The sequence below is a fragment of the Mastigoproctus giganteus genome, chromosome 6 (assembly GCF_048544385.1).
Source record: "Mastigoproctus giganteus isolate SK-2022 chromosome 6, ASM4854438v1, whole genome shotgun sequence".
Taxonomy (NCBI): domain Eukaryota; kingdom Metazoa; phylum Arthropoda; class Arachnida; order Uropygi; family Thelyphonidae; genus Mastigoproctus; species Mastigoproctus giganteus.
The window spans coordinates 207,342,453-207,362,710 of record NC_143580.1 but is presented as its reverse complement, the minus strand read 5'-3'; the positions used below and the strand labels follow the sequence as shown (position 1 = coordinate 207,362,710).

The 20,258-nt window shown below is 37.2% G+C and overlaps 1 protein-coding gene across 2 annotated transcripts in view; it reads right to left on the bottom strand.

The window, feature by feature from the left end:
- The window catches only part of LOC150084908 (leukocyte tyrosine kinase receptor-like), a 236,984-nt gene that overhangs the window by 86,097 nt on the left and 130,629 nt on the right, over positions 1-20,258 (bottom strand). For both annotated transcript variants that reach the window (XM_090376698.1, XM_090376700.1), the window contains exons 3-5: positions 18,963-19,096; positions 9,421-9,549; positions 5,048-5,203 (exon numbers count right to left, since the gene is read on the bottom strand). In XM_090376698.1, the coding sequence (XP_090232824.1) occupies positions 5,048-5,203; positions 9,421-9,549; positions 18,963-19,096 (419 nt within the window). The remainder of the gene's footprint in view (positions 1-5,047; positions 5,204-9,420; positions 9,550-18,962; positions 19,097-20,258) is intronic.

Sequence of the window (20,258 nt, the reverse complement as noted above, 5' to 3'; positions counted from 1 at the left end):
ACGGAGGCGCCAGTGTACACCAATGCTAGGAGTTTGGTAAATAAATTTGATGAATTTGAGGTATTGCTCAGAACACCAAAGGCAGATATTGTTGGGATACCAGAGACGTGGTATCACACAGATATAAGGAATGCAGAACTGGAATTTGGAGAGTACAATGGAAGGACAGACAAGAGAGGAAGGGTTATACTATTAGTTAAGAAACACATAAAATCCAAGGAAGTGAAGCCAGTCGACATCGCTGGACAGTGCAGTGTCGAGTTAGTTTGGAGTGACATAAGCACTGGGCGATCAAAATTGAGAGTAGGAGTGTGTTATAGGACTAATGAGTGTGATGAGTATAATAAGGAACTGTACAGGGAAATAGAGTGGGCCAGTAAATCAGAGAGTCGTATAATGGGGGATTTTAATTTCCCAGATATTGACTGGAATTTGTGGGTTGGTCACTAACACACTAGCAAGGCTTTTGTGAATTTACTGGATGATTGTTTTCTACATCAGCATGTTCGGGAGGCAACTAGAGGGAGTAATACTCTTGATCTGATTATCAGTAGTGATTCTTCATGCAATAAGAATCTGCAGATAAAGGAACCACTAGGTGGCAGTGATCACAGTGTGCTGAAGTGGGATTTACTCAAAGAGATAACTACCATCAGGGGTAAAGGGAAGGGTTTTTGCTTTCGTAAAGGCGACTACGATGGACTGAGACAGTATTTAAATTCTATATGGTGGGACCAACTGATGATGTTACTATCATGAAATTCAAAATGGGAGGCATTCAAAGAATTAATCTTGGAAGCTACTAGGCTTTACATACCAAGTAAGAAATATTGTTCAAGGTTTAATCCTAAATGGATGTCAGATGAACTAAAGAGACATGTGGCAGAGAATAAAAATGCATGGGATACATATAAATTAATGGGTGACATGGAAGCCTATGATAGATATAAGCTGGTCTGTAACCAAGTCACAAAGGAGATTAGGCAGGCAAAGGCAGATTATTAGAAATCCTTGGCAAAGGATGCAAAGAAAAACAACAAAGAGTTCTTTACCTATGTAAACTATAGAACGAAAGGGATGAATCAGATTGGTCCACTGGATATTGATGGTTCAACTGTGGATGATCTTGCTCAGGTGGCTAACAAACTAAATGAGTATTTTGCATCTACATTCACCCATGAGGAGTTATTCAGGGAGCGGAATTCATGAGGTGAGTTAAACTCTGGCAGTGAGCTGGATGATTTTGTAATAACTGAGAGCAAAGTGGAGGAGAAATTGTTGAAGATAAACATAAAAAAGGCACCCGGGGTGGATGGGATCTATCCAGTTATATTAAAGGAGGCAGCAAAGGAAGTAAGCAAACCCTTAGCCATAATTATGAGAGCTTCTTTGGACTCAGGGGAGGTACCCATGGACTGGAGATGTGCAAATGTGACCCCAATTCAGAACACAAGTAATTATAGACCTGTTAGTTTAACTTCTGTTCCAGGAAAATTAATGGAGGCACTGGTTAAAGAAGCACTGCAGGATCATCTAGACGACTTCAGTTATAGCTCGGACACAGCATGGTTTTGTTAAGGGAAAATCTTGCCTGACCAATTTGATTGGATACTATGATGTGGTCACAAAGGAACTGAATGCAGGGAATAATTTTGATATCATATATTTGGATCTTAGAAAGGCTTTTGATACTGTTGCACATGGAAGATTGCTGCACAAGTTGGAGCAGTGTGGCACTGGGGCAAATTGCTGCTATGGATAAAGGGATGGTTGAGTGGGAGAAGACAGAGAGTGTTAATCAATGGACACTGCTCATCGTGGGCTAATGTAATTAATGGAGTCCCTCAGGGTTCCATTGGTGTTTTCTGTATTTATAAATGATATTGATGATGGTATATCAAGCTTAATGTCCAAGTTTGCAGACGATACGAAGGGTTGTCAAGGACACTAATGACAGTACGCTGCTGCAACAGGATCTAGAAAAGTTGAGCAGATGGGCTGAGAGGTGGCAAATGAAGTTTAACATTGACAAATGTAAAGTAGTACCTATGGGAAGCATCAACTCTGTGTACTAAACTGACAGTGGTAGAGAACGAAAAGGACCTGGGGGTAATTGTCCAGGCAGATATGAAGTTTTCTGGGCAGTGTAGACTGTCTGCAAGAGTAGCTCATAGTGTCTTGTGACACTATGAGCTACTTTAAAAAAAAAGGAATTTTTCTAGCAGGGATAAGGAGGTGATTATCCCCTTATATAAGGCAATGGTCAGGCCACACCTTCAGTACTGTATACAGGTTTGGAGGCCTCATTTTAAGAAGGATGTAGAGCTGTTGGAACGAGTACAGAGAAGGGTAACAAGATTAGTGAATGGAACAAAGGGTTGCTCTTATGAAGAAAGGCTTAAATTTTGCAAATTACAGTGTCTGGAGACTCGACATCTGCGAGGTGATCTGATTAAGGTGTATAAAGCCTTGAATGGTTTGAGCATGCTCAATGCTGATGGGATTCTTTCTCTTACTCAGAATAATCATTTGAGAGGGCATAAATTCAAATTGAGGAAAGACAGATGTGGTATAGATGTGCGGAAGTTTGCCTTTAGCCAGCGGGTGGTTGGTTGGTGGCACATACTTCAATCGTTTGTTGTGGAAGTTGATAGCCTAAATAAATTTAAGGCTGAGCTGGATAGGTACTTGGATCGACGGAGGGGTGAAATGGGAGTGTTTTTTTTTTTTTTTTTGGCTGATGTTGCATAATCTTGCTTTCTTGCATCATATGCCTCTACTAATGCTAATATTTCTGAAATTCAATTTGAACATCTCAAGCAACACATAAACGACTATCGGGCTAACATGCAAAGAAACTGCAGTCATTTCACCTTTACAACTGGCTCCGCGTAATACAGATTATGCAAGACAAATTCCAACAATGTTAGTCTTACAAACTATTGTTTCTGTTGTTGCTGTTGGGGTTTAGGAGCATTGGCAACTAAAGCCATGTTCCTCCGTGTATATTGTTTGTAAATTTCGTGTGTTATGAGGTCGATTTTCTGTTCGGCTGATCGAAGAACCTGGGCGAAAAAACCATGCTACCTTCGTCTGGGACGGACTAACTCAGCCACATTGTGGAAAACCCACATAAAAATTCCTCCCGTCATCGACGGGATTTGAACTCAGATCTTTTCCACCCGGTGTGGGGAGGATGGCAATCGTACCAACTGTGCGACCCCACGAGGGCACTTACCAACTAGCGCTTAATTACTCTTAGGTGTGCTGAAGTTTCACAAAGCTGAAAATTACCGATTTTGTTTCAGAATCATTTAGTATAAGGTGATAAAACTTTTAGGAGGAAATTCTGTAATTTGCCCACTACCCTTCTATATAAAGAGCCTTAAGTTCCTTCCCACTGTTCTGCACCTTCTTCGTTATCAAAGTGGCAAAGTGCCAATTAGGAAGTGTGCCAAAACTGCCCTAGCAATATTGTAATTGTCGGGGAATACAAATGATATCGAAACGTATAACGAATTAATATATACAATAAGTATAATCCGAACTTTATTTTATTATTAAGTAGTGTTATCCAACAACCTAGTCCATCTTATTCGTTAATAATCTTGTTTTTCAAGAGTAAATCCAATAAAACAACATTCTCCTGGAAAATTTGCACAACAGACTACGTAATTTCAAAAGTCGAAGTAATTATGAGCGGATGCCCATGAAATCGTATTCCCATTAACCTATCTTTCTCGGATGAGCACTGACGACATTTCACCAGCCCGTTACAGCATGCTCTTAATGAAACTGGCCCAGGGAGAAGTTCCCTCGTTAAAACGTTGGCTTCAATTAATTGCCAGCGAGAGACCTGTCAGCTTGTACACTGATGAGTCAGCCACTCTATGTAGCTAACGAATAATAGTTTTATGCAGTGGATGTGTGCGCTCCGAGTACCGCTTTTACAAGATACGTCGTACATAGGCCCTGCGTGTGTTTTGTTTGTCAGCAGTTATCTTTTGAGTCCACCTCTGCATAATGAAGTACAGAAAATTTACTTTTTTTTTCTTATGAAGAGAATCCAAAGTTTGTACTTTAGTGGAGATAATTCCATTATGGACAGCTTTCTTCTTTGCCAAACGTTAACTAAGGAGTTGGGGGAAAAAACAACAAAACACTGAAGAAAGATAAACATTAAGACTTAAGGAGAAATAGAAGATTACGAAACTACTACAAGAAGAGGTGTTTAAAGACAGTTTAGATGTGTTTAAAGAATATTACTGCAAGGATCGAAATTAAATTCCACAACAGAAAGTATACGACCGTATTTCGTACTTCAATTACAAGCGATTTCCGCTCGTAATCCAGTTGAATTGAAGTCTGAATGATATTTGATTATACTGCTCTTTGTGAGCAGTATAACAAATTTAGAACGTTAGAGTGAAATATTAAAAAAATATTTTTTTACTTATCAACATAAAAGCGGAATTTTTTAATAAAGGCTTACGGGTATTTAATAAAAAATATTAATAAGAAGTAATATACACAGGCTGATCAATTAATTCGAGGAATGGACCTACACTTACACCATCGATGAACACTTGTAGAAGTACTCCCGGAAGCCATTTCTTTATTTACTCTTTGAGGAGGACGGTTGTTGTCGCCACAGATTCTCGACATACTTTAAAAATGTGCTTGTGCCACTTGAAAATTGCAGTTTGTTTAAATACCTGTCTTCGTAAACCCATGTCACGGTCTTTGTAATAGTCATCACGTCGAACAGAACAACGAATAATAAAACGTTGCTCGATCTACAATTATTTCATTGTGCATCTCACAAAACAGTTCACCCTTACAGCAGGTAAACTAAGGCCACTTTGCAAACTACCGACATGTTGGAACTTGCCATTGTTGAAGCTTATTCCTGGATATACACTCTCGTGCCATCTACCGATAGTTTGTTCGAAAGTTGAGTGGCTGTACGGTGGCGCTGCCGCCATTACGCGAATTAAATGATTAGCCTGTGTAAATAATAATAATATTATTATTATTTGCTACCTACCGCTGCTGTTCTTCATGGTGTGATCTTGGCTGGGGCCTGTTCTTTCCCGTGGAGTTGACCCATTGTGGAGGATCCACTCACTGTCGTCTCCCTGAGTATTAGTCCAACTGCATGTACCATTTTCGAAGGTACAGTAAGCAGCAGGAGGAATCTGATCTGGAAAAAAAATAAATAAAAATACACACCCCTTAATACAGGGCATGACAAAGAGTACGAATACATTGTTTGTAAATTGTGCGCTCTAGCCGGAATATATGAAAGAGGGCAGATCAAATATCGAAAGGCAAGATCTTGAAGTTTTATGTCCCGTGATTTCGTATCAGTCTACGAGAAACGGTCGCGTTGCTTGTTTTGAATTATTTGCAAAGATGGATACAATAATGGAACTCAAAGAAGTTTCCTCATCAGTTTCAAACCACCAATACTGTTCTTCGTTCCAGATTAAATTCGGTTATCAAATGGCAAATTACGGACTCAATATAAGTCAGATATCGGTTCCCCAAGACAATCCTGTGACATCTCCAGGAAATATAAGGCAATTTCTGACTCAATAATTCGTAATTCACGAAGATTATTTAGACATGCTTCAACCACGTAACATTTTGGACAAAGTATTACAAGACTATTACTCTAGAGAAAGTTTATCCATATAATGTAACAAACTAAATCGCATACATTTTTGTATACAAATTTCGGAGTTGAAAATCTAAAACTCAAACATTTAAATCAACTGATCATGTCCGATGAGGCTCATTTTCACCTTTCGGAGTTTACAAATAAGCAGCATTGTCATTACTGGGAACAGGAAAATCCACGTGAAATGCATCAAGTTTCTCTTCACTCAGATAAGGTAACCGCATGGTGTAGTGTTTTAACCTTTGGTATTATAGGACTACTTTTTTTTCTTTTTTTTTTTTTTTTGAAAATTACCAAGACAACAGTTAGAGCAGAATGTTACCGCACTATGAGTGAACCCTATCCAACTTAGAGTTTCTATGGAATCGTTACAAAACACTTCCAGGAGGGCTTATGTCTAGATTTAGTGGCCTCCACGTTGTTATTCCCCCAATAGATGCCACAAAGGATAATGTATAGGGAGAGTGTATAGCTCAAGAAGAAAGTCGCCTTAACGAAACTGCCTTCAAAGTATTAAAAAAAAAACCTAATTATAATATTTTTCTGTAATTTTTGTATATTATGTTAAAAGGATATGATTTGTTGCCAAAACAGAACACAAATATTAAAATATAACATTTGTCCCTACTTTTTTGTCTCTTACTTTATAATATCTCTCTGTGTTTTCACCATCGTTTTCTCATCTTGTCATTCATATTACAGCAAGCAAAGATTAGGACAGAAATTCAACGACATATTTAATTAGCAACTGGATATTAGCACAATATATGATAAAAGTTAACAGAAGGTTCAATCAAATATTGTTTTTATCACTTAATATTCAAAACTGGCAGTTCTACTGACTTCCGTTAATTTTAAATATCAATTTCAATTGCGATACATTTAAGACTAAATCCGCATACCGTTCATTAGATTGGTTAACTAATTCAGTGACAACAAAATGGGGTAAAAAAAAAAAAAAAAAAAAAAAAAAACATGAAGTCCTGTACCCAATGTACGCTGTTGGAGACTTGCCCATGCGTTGACTGAAAGGTTAGGCGAGAAGTTCGGGAACACTGCCAGAGGTTAGGCCTCTAATTAGAATTATTTTCAACTCTATCGTGTAACAGAAATCATATCTGTGGGTCTCCTTTGTAGTAAATTACTCCTTGGAGAACTCCCTCAGAATAAGATCATGACATCAAGATTCAGTTCTCAATAATGATGTTTTCTTTTTGATATATACCTACGCTGTCCACATGACTTGCTTTATGGGTTTGATCAAACAGAAATTACTTAAACCAGTGATATAGTAATAACATACAATATAATAACTACATAAATACTTTAATAATTAAAAAATAATAAAAGTATGCAAATTGTCATCTTAAGAGCCAATATTCCAACTCTAAACTAGTAATTTAATTTTTTTTAATTTTTTTCTTTTTTTTTTTTGTTTTCAAGTGGCTGAGGACCGCATTTGGGACTTGTAAAGAAAACAGGGTGCACATGTTACAAAACCTGTTCATAATTCCAAATAGTATTTTATATTTAATTGCATATTAACGAATCAAACTGCCTTTCTGCAAAGCACTTCGCCTAGAACAGTGGTTCTGACTGGATAGTTCAGAGGGCCTGTGGCCCTCTGAACTATCCAGACAAAAACTTCAAAAGAAACTTCACCGTTTAATAGTTCTGACTGGATAGTTCAGAGGGCCTGTGGCCCTCTGAACTATCCAGTCAGAACTATTAAACGGTGAAGCGCAACCCAAGATTCGGGAGATTTGTGTCGTTCGCGGTTGCCTTCGAAGACTTTTTTTTTATTTATAATCCATTAAGATTATAATACAAGTGTATGGATTAATTAATTGCAGAATATTACAAAAACGCATACAATAGAGGGCGCGCAACGCAGTTCGAGAGTGAATGAGCTGCGTGAATTTCGGAATGTCACTAATATGCAAGGCATACGTAGATTAAGTGGCAAATATACCAATGTAGAAGGTGGACAATCTACTGGAGGACATCTACTAATCTTCTTTGCTAGAGAGACTCATCAGTTACGTTAAAAGTGACGGAGAGATAAACCATGCACATAGAAAATTAATGACTTGGATGGGTTTCCTTGGCAAGGCGTAATCTTTCGAAATTGGGTTCCAAATTCGATATGGCTACTCGCAATTCTCCTTCAAGGGGGCTGATGAAAATCCAGTTTCTATGGACGTAAACCATAACTACCAGCGTTAAAGTAAAAACAGTTATACGAATATAGTCCTTTTACTTTAATGCTGGAAGTTCGTTCTTCATATTTCTATAGAAAAATTTATACTTGAGATAAATATAAACAAAGAGAGAGACCACACAAGACATTCTCATTTACTTTGGAGTAGGTGTGGTAAAATATCTGGTTTTATGAAACCGGAGAATTTCCTCTTCTCTTTGCTACTTTTGCCCCTCCATCCCTTTCAGGTACGGGTTGGGGGGAAGCAGAAGTTTGTGCTAGTACCTCAGCTTATTATTACTGTTGCTTAATGAATTAAGAATTCTTTCCAAGGCTTAACATATAAAAGCCCGATGTTGAATGAAGGTAATTGATTTTTACCTTTAATAGTTGATGATATTAAGCAGAATTAAACAAACAGATTTTGAATTACGAAATTATATAATTGAATGAGACGTATGATCACTTTCAGCTGTCTTAAGAAAGTTTCGCAAGACGGAAGATAGAATATTAAGAGAGTGGCAGAAGTCGCAATAAGTATTTTTATCAGTTCAGTAACAAACTACAGAATATATCATTGAATAAATGAGTTAGTTGCGTGAATACTATTTATTATTACAAGAGACCAGATTCAACTGTAAAAGCTGAAGGATTTGTTTTATACTTATTAATTCTTTTCGACAAAAAGAAACGAAATTATAGGTAATCTCCGACTTTAAGTCGTTCCGAACTACGTTGTTTCGATAAAACAGTCTTTCATTTTAAAATTTTCGCTTTACTTCCCTTCTTTTTCGTCAAGAAGGGAAAAAATCTCTTGTAAGAAACAAAATCCCAACAACAGGGCCTTGTTCAATTTTGACGTGCCTGAACATCCTACTAATCTTAGTTTTAGAAATCAATTACTGACGCCTGTGGTGAACCGGAACGATGTTCTGGTGCACTTCGGACCATTCCGAACACTACATACGTGTACATATAAAAAAAGATGTCCGATTTACGTTGTTTAGGTATACGTTGCCATTTCAGGAACACATTCCGACGCAAATCGGAGACTATCTGTATTAAGTGAAGTTATAATGGATGTAAATAAATGAGAAAAGTTATAACCGGAGATGAAGCTTACAAATTAAATCACACATTAAACTATAACTTTATTAATTAAATAAGAAATAAATCATCTAAACACTCTACGCAAAAATGTTAGGCTGTTTATTGTTTGCAGTAAACAGTCTAAGAACCAATCCTCTCCGACAGAAAATCTCTTCTATTTATAGCTTTACTCAGTAATTTGATCATTATGCCATTAAGTATATTAAAAAAAAATTGTTTGTATATAACTGTTTGAATAGTGTCCATTACCATGTAACATGGGAGAATGTTTCATGGTACTGGACAGTATTCCCTCTCTCAATAATAATAACATTTTTTTCAATCAAACAGTAGTCTGAACGACCAGGATGGGCCAGCTGACCGAAACTGCTGTAAAGGAATAGAAATTTAACAAACGGATAGAAACGATATTCAATTTAATACATACCACAATCTTGTTCCTCATCCTCTCCCTCCAGGCAGTCGGGACTGATGTCACATACTTGATTTCGATCGATACACATCTCTGTAGAGCATTTGAAGTGACCCGGTTGGCAGGCATTAGGTACAAGCGGTTCTGTGTGAGAATCACAATTGTGTCAAAATTCCAATTACCATGCTGTAACACTAATAGAATATTATACAAGCAAGTTAGTTAAGGAAAGAGATTAAATAATATTTCATCTAAACGATGAACACTTTCTTTGTGTTCCGTGGTTGGTCATCACCCAGATAAATCAAAGTGGAGTAGAGAATGGGGTAGTCTGTTCCATAATTCATGAACTTATTCATTAATCGGGTAGCTTCTGCAATTCCGCAGGGTCCGCGGTCATGTCATTTCGGTGAAGCCATTACACAGTTCCGCTTGTCTGTTAATGAATGTAATTAGATATTATGTAACCATGGAAACAAGCAGAGAAGTATGCATGGTTATTATAATAATGTTACTTGTTCTGGTATATCGGAAGAGTTGTGAGATAGAACTAAATTATGAAGAGAACCGCGGCAGCCATTTTCGTTAAAATCATTAACTAATCACATCAAGGATACTCCATGATATTATTTTACATAATAGTTCAACAGTGATGCAACCAAGGGGCGGGGGAAGGGCACGGATCATAGTCTTACCTTTGAAGGTCTGGATGATACACAGTTAGTCCCACTGCCAGCAGCGAAATCTGAACGTTTAAGTGCTGAAGTGTATGACCCCCTCCCTCCTTCCCTAAAATACGCACTTAAATATTTAATAGTAATGGTTGTAGTTGCGAACATCTCTGACTCCGTATACGGCCATTCTAAGGCTCACAAAAAATTTGTATTCAGAGTAGTAAAATATCAATGCTTTCCTTATACGCTATACGTAAAAGCATAGGAAAATGTCTAATACGTTTCTCTAATCCATCAATATTTTTTAATTTGTGACGCAATTCTCTGTGCTATCCATGGGTGGTCGTGGACGGACAGATGACTAATATATGCGCTTCTCCGTACAGGGGATCAGTTTTAAAAGTACGATAACAGATAATTTGGAGGAGAAACTGTTCCTTCCAAAATCATAATATTTAGATAATTTAGAATTATCCTAATTTTTGATGATGAACAGGTCATGAAACATCTGAAATGCATATCCGTAGGTTAACACGCTATACTTAAGCCAATCGCCTTGTAGCCACTAAAATAGGACGTTATTCCAGTTGCCATCCATCCATCGGTTAGCATTAACCAAGAATCATAAATACGAGTACTAATAGTGACAAATGGGCCTGGAGTACTGGGGTCCATAGTTTAATAATGTTCAAATAGATATTTACAGTATACCCAGTATAAAATAAAATATAAGTACAAATTCAGTAGCTTTCGGAACAAAAAAGGGACACGTGTTCCGAAAGCTACTGAATTTGTACTTATATTTTATTTTATACTGGGTATACTGTAAATATCTATTTGAAAATTATTAAACGAGTACTAATGAAAAGTCACTGTCTCTATTAACACTAGTGCATTCTTTATCAAAAGAAAATTATAAATATTACACAGATGATCTCAAAAAACGAATTATTCGTTTTTTGAGATCATCTGCCGAAATTCTGCCCAAGCACAATAGGAGGGATAATATGAGTGCCTTGTAAATCAATTCGACCATGGAGAGATTGGGCAAGGCTCATGGGGTATAATTTTTCCCCAGCATGGTCTGTTGTTAACAGGAGAGACTGCTTCTACAGGGATGAGATACACTTAAACAGAAAGGGCGTAACAATATTTGCTGATGCTATCAAGGCAGCGTTAGATGGGTCCGAAAACCGCTAGCTTGGGGGAGCACACGGATTAATAGATTGATAAGAGAAGCAGGCAGCCTGGAAAGCAAAGTGTTGGAGATTTCAAGGCCTGCTGGGGGTCATCATGAAATAGATAAATACATTGGCTGCGTTAGGGCAACTAAGAATAAGAACAGGTGTATGCATACTTGCAATATGCTAATGCTAGGAGCATAGTTTGAATTGCTGGTCAATTCATCAAATGCAGACAGTGTGGAGATATCAGAGAAATGGTATCACTCAGATATAAGGGATGCAGAATTTAAAAAGGAGTACACCGTATACAAAAAGGACAGACAGGATATGAGTGAGATGATGCTCTTAGTTAAGAAGCACATAAATCTAAGGCAGTGCATCCAGTTAACATAGGTGGCCAGTGCAATTTTGAGTCAGTTTGTGTGACATAAGCACTGGGAAAGCAAAAATGGGAGTAGCGTGTTATAGGCCTAATGACTCTAAGTACAACAAGCAACTGTACAGAGATATAGAGTGGGCCAGTAAACCAGAATGTCTTATAATGGAGGATTTTAACTTCCCAGATACTGACTGAAACTTGTGGTTGGTTACTTGCACACTAGCAAGACTTTTGTAGATTTATTGGATGATAGTTTCCTACAGCAGCAGCATGTTCGAGAGGTAACGAGGGGGGAGTAATACTCCCGATTTGATTATCAGCAGTGATTACTCATGCATAATAATCTGCAGATAAAAGAAACACTAAGTGGCCATGATCACAGTGTATTGATGTGGCATTTACTTAAAAATGTAACTATCAGCAAGGGTAAAGGAGAGGATTTTGCTTTCGTAAGAGTGACTACAGTGGTCTCAGACAGTCTTTCATTCTATGCAGCGGGACCAACTGATAATGTTCCCATCAGTAAATTTAAAATGGGAAGCATTCGAGTATATCACCATAGACGCTACTAGGCTTTACATGCAGTCAATAGGAGAAATTTAGAGACTATACAGCGCTTCATCCTACTAACCATCTCAAGGGCATGCTATACAATGAGCTCGCACGCACGGTCGCACGCTCGCACGGTCCTGGTGGGCTGTCTACCACTAGACCTGGAAATCATCCGTTGCGGCCTACTCTACCACTTTTTGTTATTGTATTGGTTTCACCACCAACCCAATCAATAACACTGTAACAGAGAAGAAATGCCTCACAACCTTCCTTGGACAAATCTGGCAATCCAGGTGGGCGGACTCAACCAAGGGCGCCGTGACCCGGAAATTTATCCCTGACATTCTGCAGGTCTACCCACGTCCAACACGCCTGGTTCTCACCTGGCCTCTAACACCGCTTTTCTGCTCACAGGGCATAGATCTTTCAATGCAACATTCGCCGCCTTCGGTATTGTAGAATCGCCACTATGCCACTGCGGTGAGGAGCAAACCTGGAAGCATTTAAGGCACTAGTGTCCCCTCTACGAAGACCTCCGTTGCCATCTCATCACGGATATCCATTTCAACCCAAAGGATCAGAAGCACCTCATACTGATGGAGGAGGACCATTACCGGGCTCTCTCAAAATTTTCCCAAGCGATGTTTACCAGACTAAGGCCCCTACCGCGACCATCCTAGAGCCTACTGTTTAACCCTGAAAAAAGCAAACAGACACAAGACAAACCACTGGTTACCCATTAGTGAATTTCGAACACCACCAACTCGCAGGACCGAAAACACCGCACGTAACCACATTCATTAATTACTATAAAAGGACTAAAAGAAGACACATACATCAAGAACAAGAAGAACTGTACTAGAAAACAACATCCGAAACTTAGACCTGCATCTCAAGCAGGAAAAAATACTGGACTGCACTATGAATGACAGTGCAGCTACACTGCTCAACGCCAATATTGGCTATCTGAACGGACTCTCTTGCCTGGTTCCCCTTTTAACTCCCCTTCCCTTGGAAGGGGAAGAGGAGACGGGCCTCGTCTCTTCTCCCCCCTGCCGCCCCCTCTTTTCACCTGGTGAGGTATGGGCCTGCCTCACTGACTCTCTGGGGTCGCCTTCTCTATCGTCCCCATATTTCTATCTCTTCCCCCCCAGCCTTCAGTCTCCCCACCCACTATCTGTGTGTGCCAGCGAACACCCTGGACTTCCACATTTAACTACATACAAAATCCAAATTGCTTCACCCACAAAACTTTCGGCCCTTCAAATTCTAGCGCTATCCCTGCCGCGATCATCACTGCATATGTGTGTGCGTTGTTTTTTTATTATTATTATTATTATTTTTTTTTTTTTTTTTTTAGGTCCTAGCCACTGAAATCTCAGGAAATTAGGTGGCAGGACCTGCCAGAGTAATCTTAAAGCACTGGTGTACCTGGTCTGCCTCCACGGGGCGAAGTGCGGGCAACGTCGGTCCTAAACAGGGGTCTGGCGGCTAAATGGCCAGAGAAACAACGATACACAACACTATACATAAGCAATACCCATATACTTTTAAATCTCTGGCCTTTATACAGTGTTCTGTATTAAGACAATGTTATACCACGCGGAGATGGGGGAAACCCCTGGTGCCGTTTGACCCTAAACACACTTTACACCAACTAAGAAATGCCATCCAAGGCTTAGAACTAAATGGACGTCTGATAAACTAATGAGACTAGTTTCAGAGAAGAAAAATCATGAAACACTACAAATTATACAGAAGTCCATAGTAAATATAAACTAGCCTGAAATCAAGTCACTCAGGATGTTAGGCAAGCCAAAGCAGATCAGATTATGAGAATTATGTGGCAAAGGATGCAAAGAAAAACAGCAAATACTTCTTGTGTGAACACTAGAACGACGGGGAAGTCCTCTTCGTGAACTAATGTTATCAATGGTGTTCTCTAGGGTTCGTTGCTGTTTTCTGTAATTATCAGTTACATTAATGAAGGTATATCAATCTTAATGTCTAAGTTTGCAGATGATACAAAGATTCACAGGGTAATTAACGACAGTAATGAAGGTGTACTGCTGCTGCGACAAAATCTATAAAAATGAGACACATGAGCTGAGAAATGGCAGTTGGAGTTAATATTGACAAATACAATACTGCATATGGGTAGAAGTGTCCCAAGAGTAACTTATCAAATGCGTGCTATTATACTCTGGGTAGTGGAAAATTAAAAAGACCTGGGGGTAATTGTGCAGTCAGACATGAAATTCTCAGTGAAGACGTGCTGCTAGGACTAATACCATTGTATAAAATAGTGGTCATATCTTGAGTACTGCATACAGTCCTCATTTTGGAAGAATGTAGAGCTGCTAGAACGGGTAGAGAGAAGGGGAAGGAGATTGGTGAGGGTAACAAACGGGTGCTCTTATCAAGAAAGGCTTGTTCTGAAAATTGCAGTGTCTCAAAGACTAGGCACTTGCGAGGTGATCTGATTGAGGTGTTTAGGGTCTTGAATGTATTGAGAAAACTCAATGCTGATGTGATTCCTTGCTTATGGGACTACGCACATTTAATAAAGAAAGGATAGTTGAAAAAAAGGTGTGTGGAAGTTTGCTTTTAGCCAGGGTTTGGGGTGAATGCTGGAACAAACTCCCATCTGATGATGTGAAAGCGGATAGCTTGAGAATTTTTTTTTTTTTTTTTGACTGATGCTGTATAAGCTTTCTTTCTTCATCATTTGCCATTACTAATACTAATGATATACAAGTGTATCTTGAGAGATTCATGTATTACAAGTATATCTAATTTAACGTCTGGTATGAAATGATACCAGACGTTAAATTAGATGGTTTTAAACAATAAAAATAAAAAAAAAAATTCTCGTTTCTTTTAGTATTCTTTTTTTAAATCCAAAACAAATATCGAAAAAAAAAATGGTACTTTAAATTCTTCCATCTGAAAATATAATTTTTTTATTTTTTTTCTATTCAATTTTATTGACACAGCAATATATCGGAGGATGGCAGCTTAAGCGTCATATTTTATTCAAATTTTAAGAGCGCTTACTGTTCTCGGTTATGTATGTAAATAAAATGTAAATAAAAAACCATTACACAATATATTTACAGTTGGTGGAATTCATAAAACAAATAAGTAACAAATAACAAGAAACAGTAAACAAATAAGTGCTGTTCATACCAAAACGTTTTTAGTTATTATCTTTCCTTCTTATTTACCTTTCATTCTAGGAAATGAATTTTCCGAATGTATTTGAAGAGCTTTATACATATTTTTATTGTCTTATGTAGAAGGACAAAACTTGCATGTGTTTTATTTTTTTAATCCTGTTTTTTGTCTTTCGACAGATAGTTTTGAAGATAGTTTGAGCAATTCTGGTATGTTTATTTCCTGATATATTTTCTTTATTTGATTAAAGGTTTTATCAATCGTATAATGAGGGTATTGTGGTCATTTCCGTAAGGGATACAAAATTGTTATGGAACCGTTAGGGAGTATTTTCATGGCATGGACTGAGTCCTCTATTTCGTGCCCACGGACGCATCTCTTCGCGAATGTACTTTGGAATCCTCTGACGATCAGATGATTCTACTAAATACATTACTTCCATCCTTATGGGGAATGGCATGTTCGAAAATCATGGCTGCTAACTTTTGATTTTCAAAAAACTGGAGTCATGCATTTGAAGGCTGGAGGAAAACAGGGGAGGTATTCTGAAAAAAGCAAGAGTCTTCCAAAAAATTAGGAGGTTTTTTTAAAGTCCACACTACTAAAAATTAATTTATATTAAAATATTGGCATAGGATAATTTATCAGTATTGTAGAGTTTTAAACATTAACGTACTTAACATTTTTGTGTCTGTGGATTTCTGTTTGGATATTGTATTAGTCATCAACTGAGTTTACTGGTTCAAGAAAGATACGGTTGCAGAGTTTTCCCACTTTAGAAATGTCGAGTTAAAGTTTTGTTCATAGAAATGGCCCTGCTATCGGGTGCATTTCCAGAGCGTCCAGAAAAGGGAAGAGCTGAACTGAGTTTTTGTTTTCCTAACCTGGCTGATTATTCTCTCACCCTTAGTATGAGGAACTGTTAAATGCCAAGCATGACTTAAGATAATTTATTATATTTTCAGCTTCCTTGTGTACTTGTCATTTCCCCCACTAAGGAGCATGTATATCAGTTCTTTCTTCTTTCATATTAGCATTTGACAGGTCTCAACATTTAAATTGACAAAACTGATGTTGCAAACTTCAATTTATTTATCTTTAATAACACTAACAAGTAGTGGAAACTTGTGCACAAAAAATTTCAAATTTGAAAATAATGCACTGTCAATTATTGAAATTTCTGCAACCTTAGAATTTATAAGAACATAATTTTTGAACGGATCTTGTGCACAAGGTACGTTCACTATAATGACGTGCACTACATCACTTCCTCATTGAGCAAAAGAACAGCGTTTTTAAATTTGCTTAAAATTTTCCACGACGTGGGCAGTAGACATGCCTATAGCTAAGTCAGAATCATCCTTCTGGTTTAGTCAACTATGGCAATCAGTTTCCAAAATGGAAGCGGAAGATTTGATTTGAAAATTGTTGGTAAAATAAATCTTAATATACCATTCATCAACATATCTAGGGTAATGACCGCAATATGTGGATGTAAGGTACACTGAGTTGAATAGCTATGTTCGGATTTTCAAACGTTGAATAACATTTAAAAGAAACAAGCAAATTGTTTATTTACGCCGGAAGAGAGAAAAACATGAACATACTTTCTGCACGAGCGAGGATAACATACCTAGAATTACAAACTTGCTATAGGATTTTATATAGGACTGTGTAGGATTTTACCAAAAGTTTGTAATTCGGAAGTTTTTTTTGAGTTCTCAATGTGTCCTCTTTCAAAAGTTTTGGATCATGAACTTGATTTTAACATGAGTCAGCGCCGTTCACTAGTGATTGCTCGTACTTTTCAATTTGGTTGTTCTAAAAGTTGCTCATATTGATTTTACCACTGCTTACCTCTTCACAGAGATTTCTCAGAGGTTGCCCCTGTTCTAGGGGCAGCCTTGATAAACACAGCAGAGTGGTTATAATCATCGTCCTCCTCACATCAGTAGAAAAGGCCCATATTCGAATCCTATTAATGACTCCAGGAACTTTTATGGCCTTTTTTCACTTTGTGGCTGAATTAGTCGGTCTCAGGTATAGATAGCAGGATGATTTTCTCCCCAGAACCTTTGGTTTTCCGTCCAGCAAAAGAGGAAAACCGAGCGTAAACGCGCAATTTATGGATATAATACACATGAAGACATATAAGTTAGTTTTTGGGTGGCCAAACATGACAGAGGTTTTTTTTTTTTTTTTTTTTTTTTTACTTTCACAGGTAGACTTGCAACTACAAATTAATAAGACTACAAGGACAGCCTATTACAACCAATTGCTCAATCTTTTAAGAACTCTGGTTCAATTTTAAGCCTATCTTAAGATTCATTATCGACACCAGACAGTTTTTGCCAGGAATCCCACATGCTTTATGGTTGTTCAGAAGATATCCAAAGTTCTACCTGTACTGGCATTGAAAGCAAACTGCTTTCCGTTTGATGATTTTATTTATTACAATAGATCACCACAATGGGATATAGCGTGCAATCATTTTGATTACTGTCATTTGTAGCAATCGAAAATGGAACTATTTTTCAGAGATATTACTCTTCTTTTCCTTATCCCAACGATTTCACTAACAATGCCTTTTTTGTTTTTCTATTTCGCTATGGGAAACATGTTTTTGAACAACACCTGCGTAATCCGCACGACGCAGAGCAAGATTATGTTCAATAACAAAAGATGCAATGTAACGAAATGCAAAAGGTGCTGATAATAATGAAGTAAAATTCAAGCGTTATAGTCAAAGGCGTAGTTGTTATAATTTTTTCAGTTATTTCTCTTAATTTTCTTTTACTTATCGACAAGAATTAATGATATCTTTTAATGATTAGCAGAATTTGAATGTTTTATCAGAAATATGCAAATTGAATTCACAGTAATTCCATTTAAGCCAGAAGATTTTTTTTTTACTTTTAGAATGAGATACTGAATATCCGTACAATCACTCAAGGCTAAATTCCACTTCTTGTTTTGATGTTACAAGATTTGACAACTTCTTTCTATTCTAATTGACAATTCTAGGTAATGGTTACTGGTTGAATTTGTATCTACATAAGCTCAATTGTCAATTAATTACTGTTTAGTCAAACAACCGTGATATTGAGGTTAAGTAATGATTAAAACAGGAACTAATTTTTCCTGTTTTAATCAGGACATTTTCTGTTTTTCAGAAATGTCCTGAACAAATTGTTTTATTATAAAAATAATTGCTTTGTTGAGAGATAAGCATATCGATTTTATTTCTTAATGCCTTGTTTTAATAAACTTGGATAACTGTTGTACTATTTGTAGAATTTATCATTTTACTGTTGTACTATTTGTAGAATTTATCACTTTATAGTCTAAAGTTTAGACAATCAACTGCTTTATATCAGCTGTTATCCAAGATGTTCTCTAGATAACCTCGAATTCCTAATAAAGTGAAATATTCTAATTTCAGAGTAATCTGAGATCACACATGAAAATCTAGATTCACGCTGTGCAAATTTATCACAATGCGCTAATAAAAGATTTGCTATTAAGTAACCAAAAACATGCAAAAGGAAGGTCAACAGATGGATAATAATTAATTAATTAAAATAAACTTACTTTTCACGCAGTCTACTACTTGAATGTTATCAAATGCAACATGTGCCGGGATGATGGTTCGTGCATGTATCACTTCAATAATTAAATGAAATGGCTTCTTCACTTGACCAATGAGTTTTGTGTATTTCTCCCACCTGAAAGAGAAGAATGCGGAAGCGATTTCATAACCGAAGTATCTAGTCAATAAGATGTTAAATAAACAAACATTCTAAATCAATCTAGTGTCTCCCATAGTAACTTTGACAAAAACCTGAAATGAATTTTTATGGCAAAGTACAGCCACAAAAAACATTCCAACGCGAAGTCTTTATCTCCACAGGCTCGGCTCTTCAACCAAATCAGAGGACATTAAAAATGTGTTTTCTGTTGAGCATGATATTGCTGTCAGAGTTAGAGATCGAAAAACGAAACTGCCCTCTTACTCCTCCTTGGTAATCTCGTGTCCAGGTGCCAAGAACCCGTCTTTAATGGATCCTTGACCTGTTCCCTGAGTGCTTTAATCAAAATCTTTACTTACCAACTTATTCTGAATTCAAAGCAACAAATTAAAGGCCTGAGTCCTTCCTCCCTCTCCTTTCACTGTCTTCAGTGCCACGCAAATAAGAATTTCTGTCTTCTACCATAGCTGCAGAAATATAATTGAGATGCACCGTATCTTAAAATCCGAATCAGATTCTAACAGTTCTAATGTATCCTTGTTTACTGAAAACTTAGTTCCATAAAAGAATCCGCAACTTAGAGATTTTGTTCATCAACTACACAATATACAGGATCGACAGAGGCTTTTGCGGTGTAGAAGTAGCCATCCACCTAAAAAAAAATTACGAGCCACGGGCAAATCGAGGCCCTTTGCTCTTTTTTTTTGCAAGTTAGGAAATTTATCAGAGAATCAAGGATGTGAGAGACCACTGTAAAAGACGATAACATGCCTTATACCTAGACCTCGTGCATTATTCACGTGTAGTCTGGATGTAGGTTACTCCACATGGTCCAAGAAAGGTTGGCTAGGAGCTACATAATAGAGTTTCTCTAAAACCGGACAAAAGGTGAAAAAAGAAAAAAAAAAAAAAAGAAAAAAAGATATTTGGAAAAAATCGAAGTTGATAATTGTTAGATATGGGGGCAGTTAGGTATAGCGCTTTTTTCTCCTATGAAAATTTTTATTTCATCTTAATTTAGGTTTATTTCATCTTAATTTAGGTTTATTTCATCTTAATGTCGTCAATGTTTGTTTTCGTAACTTTGAAATTTAACACATTTCTTTCAATTAATATATCTGTATTTTTAAAAATGGAT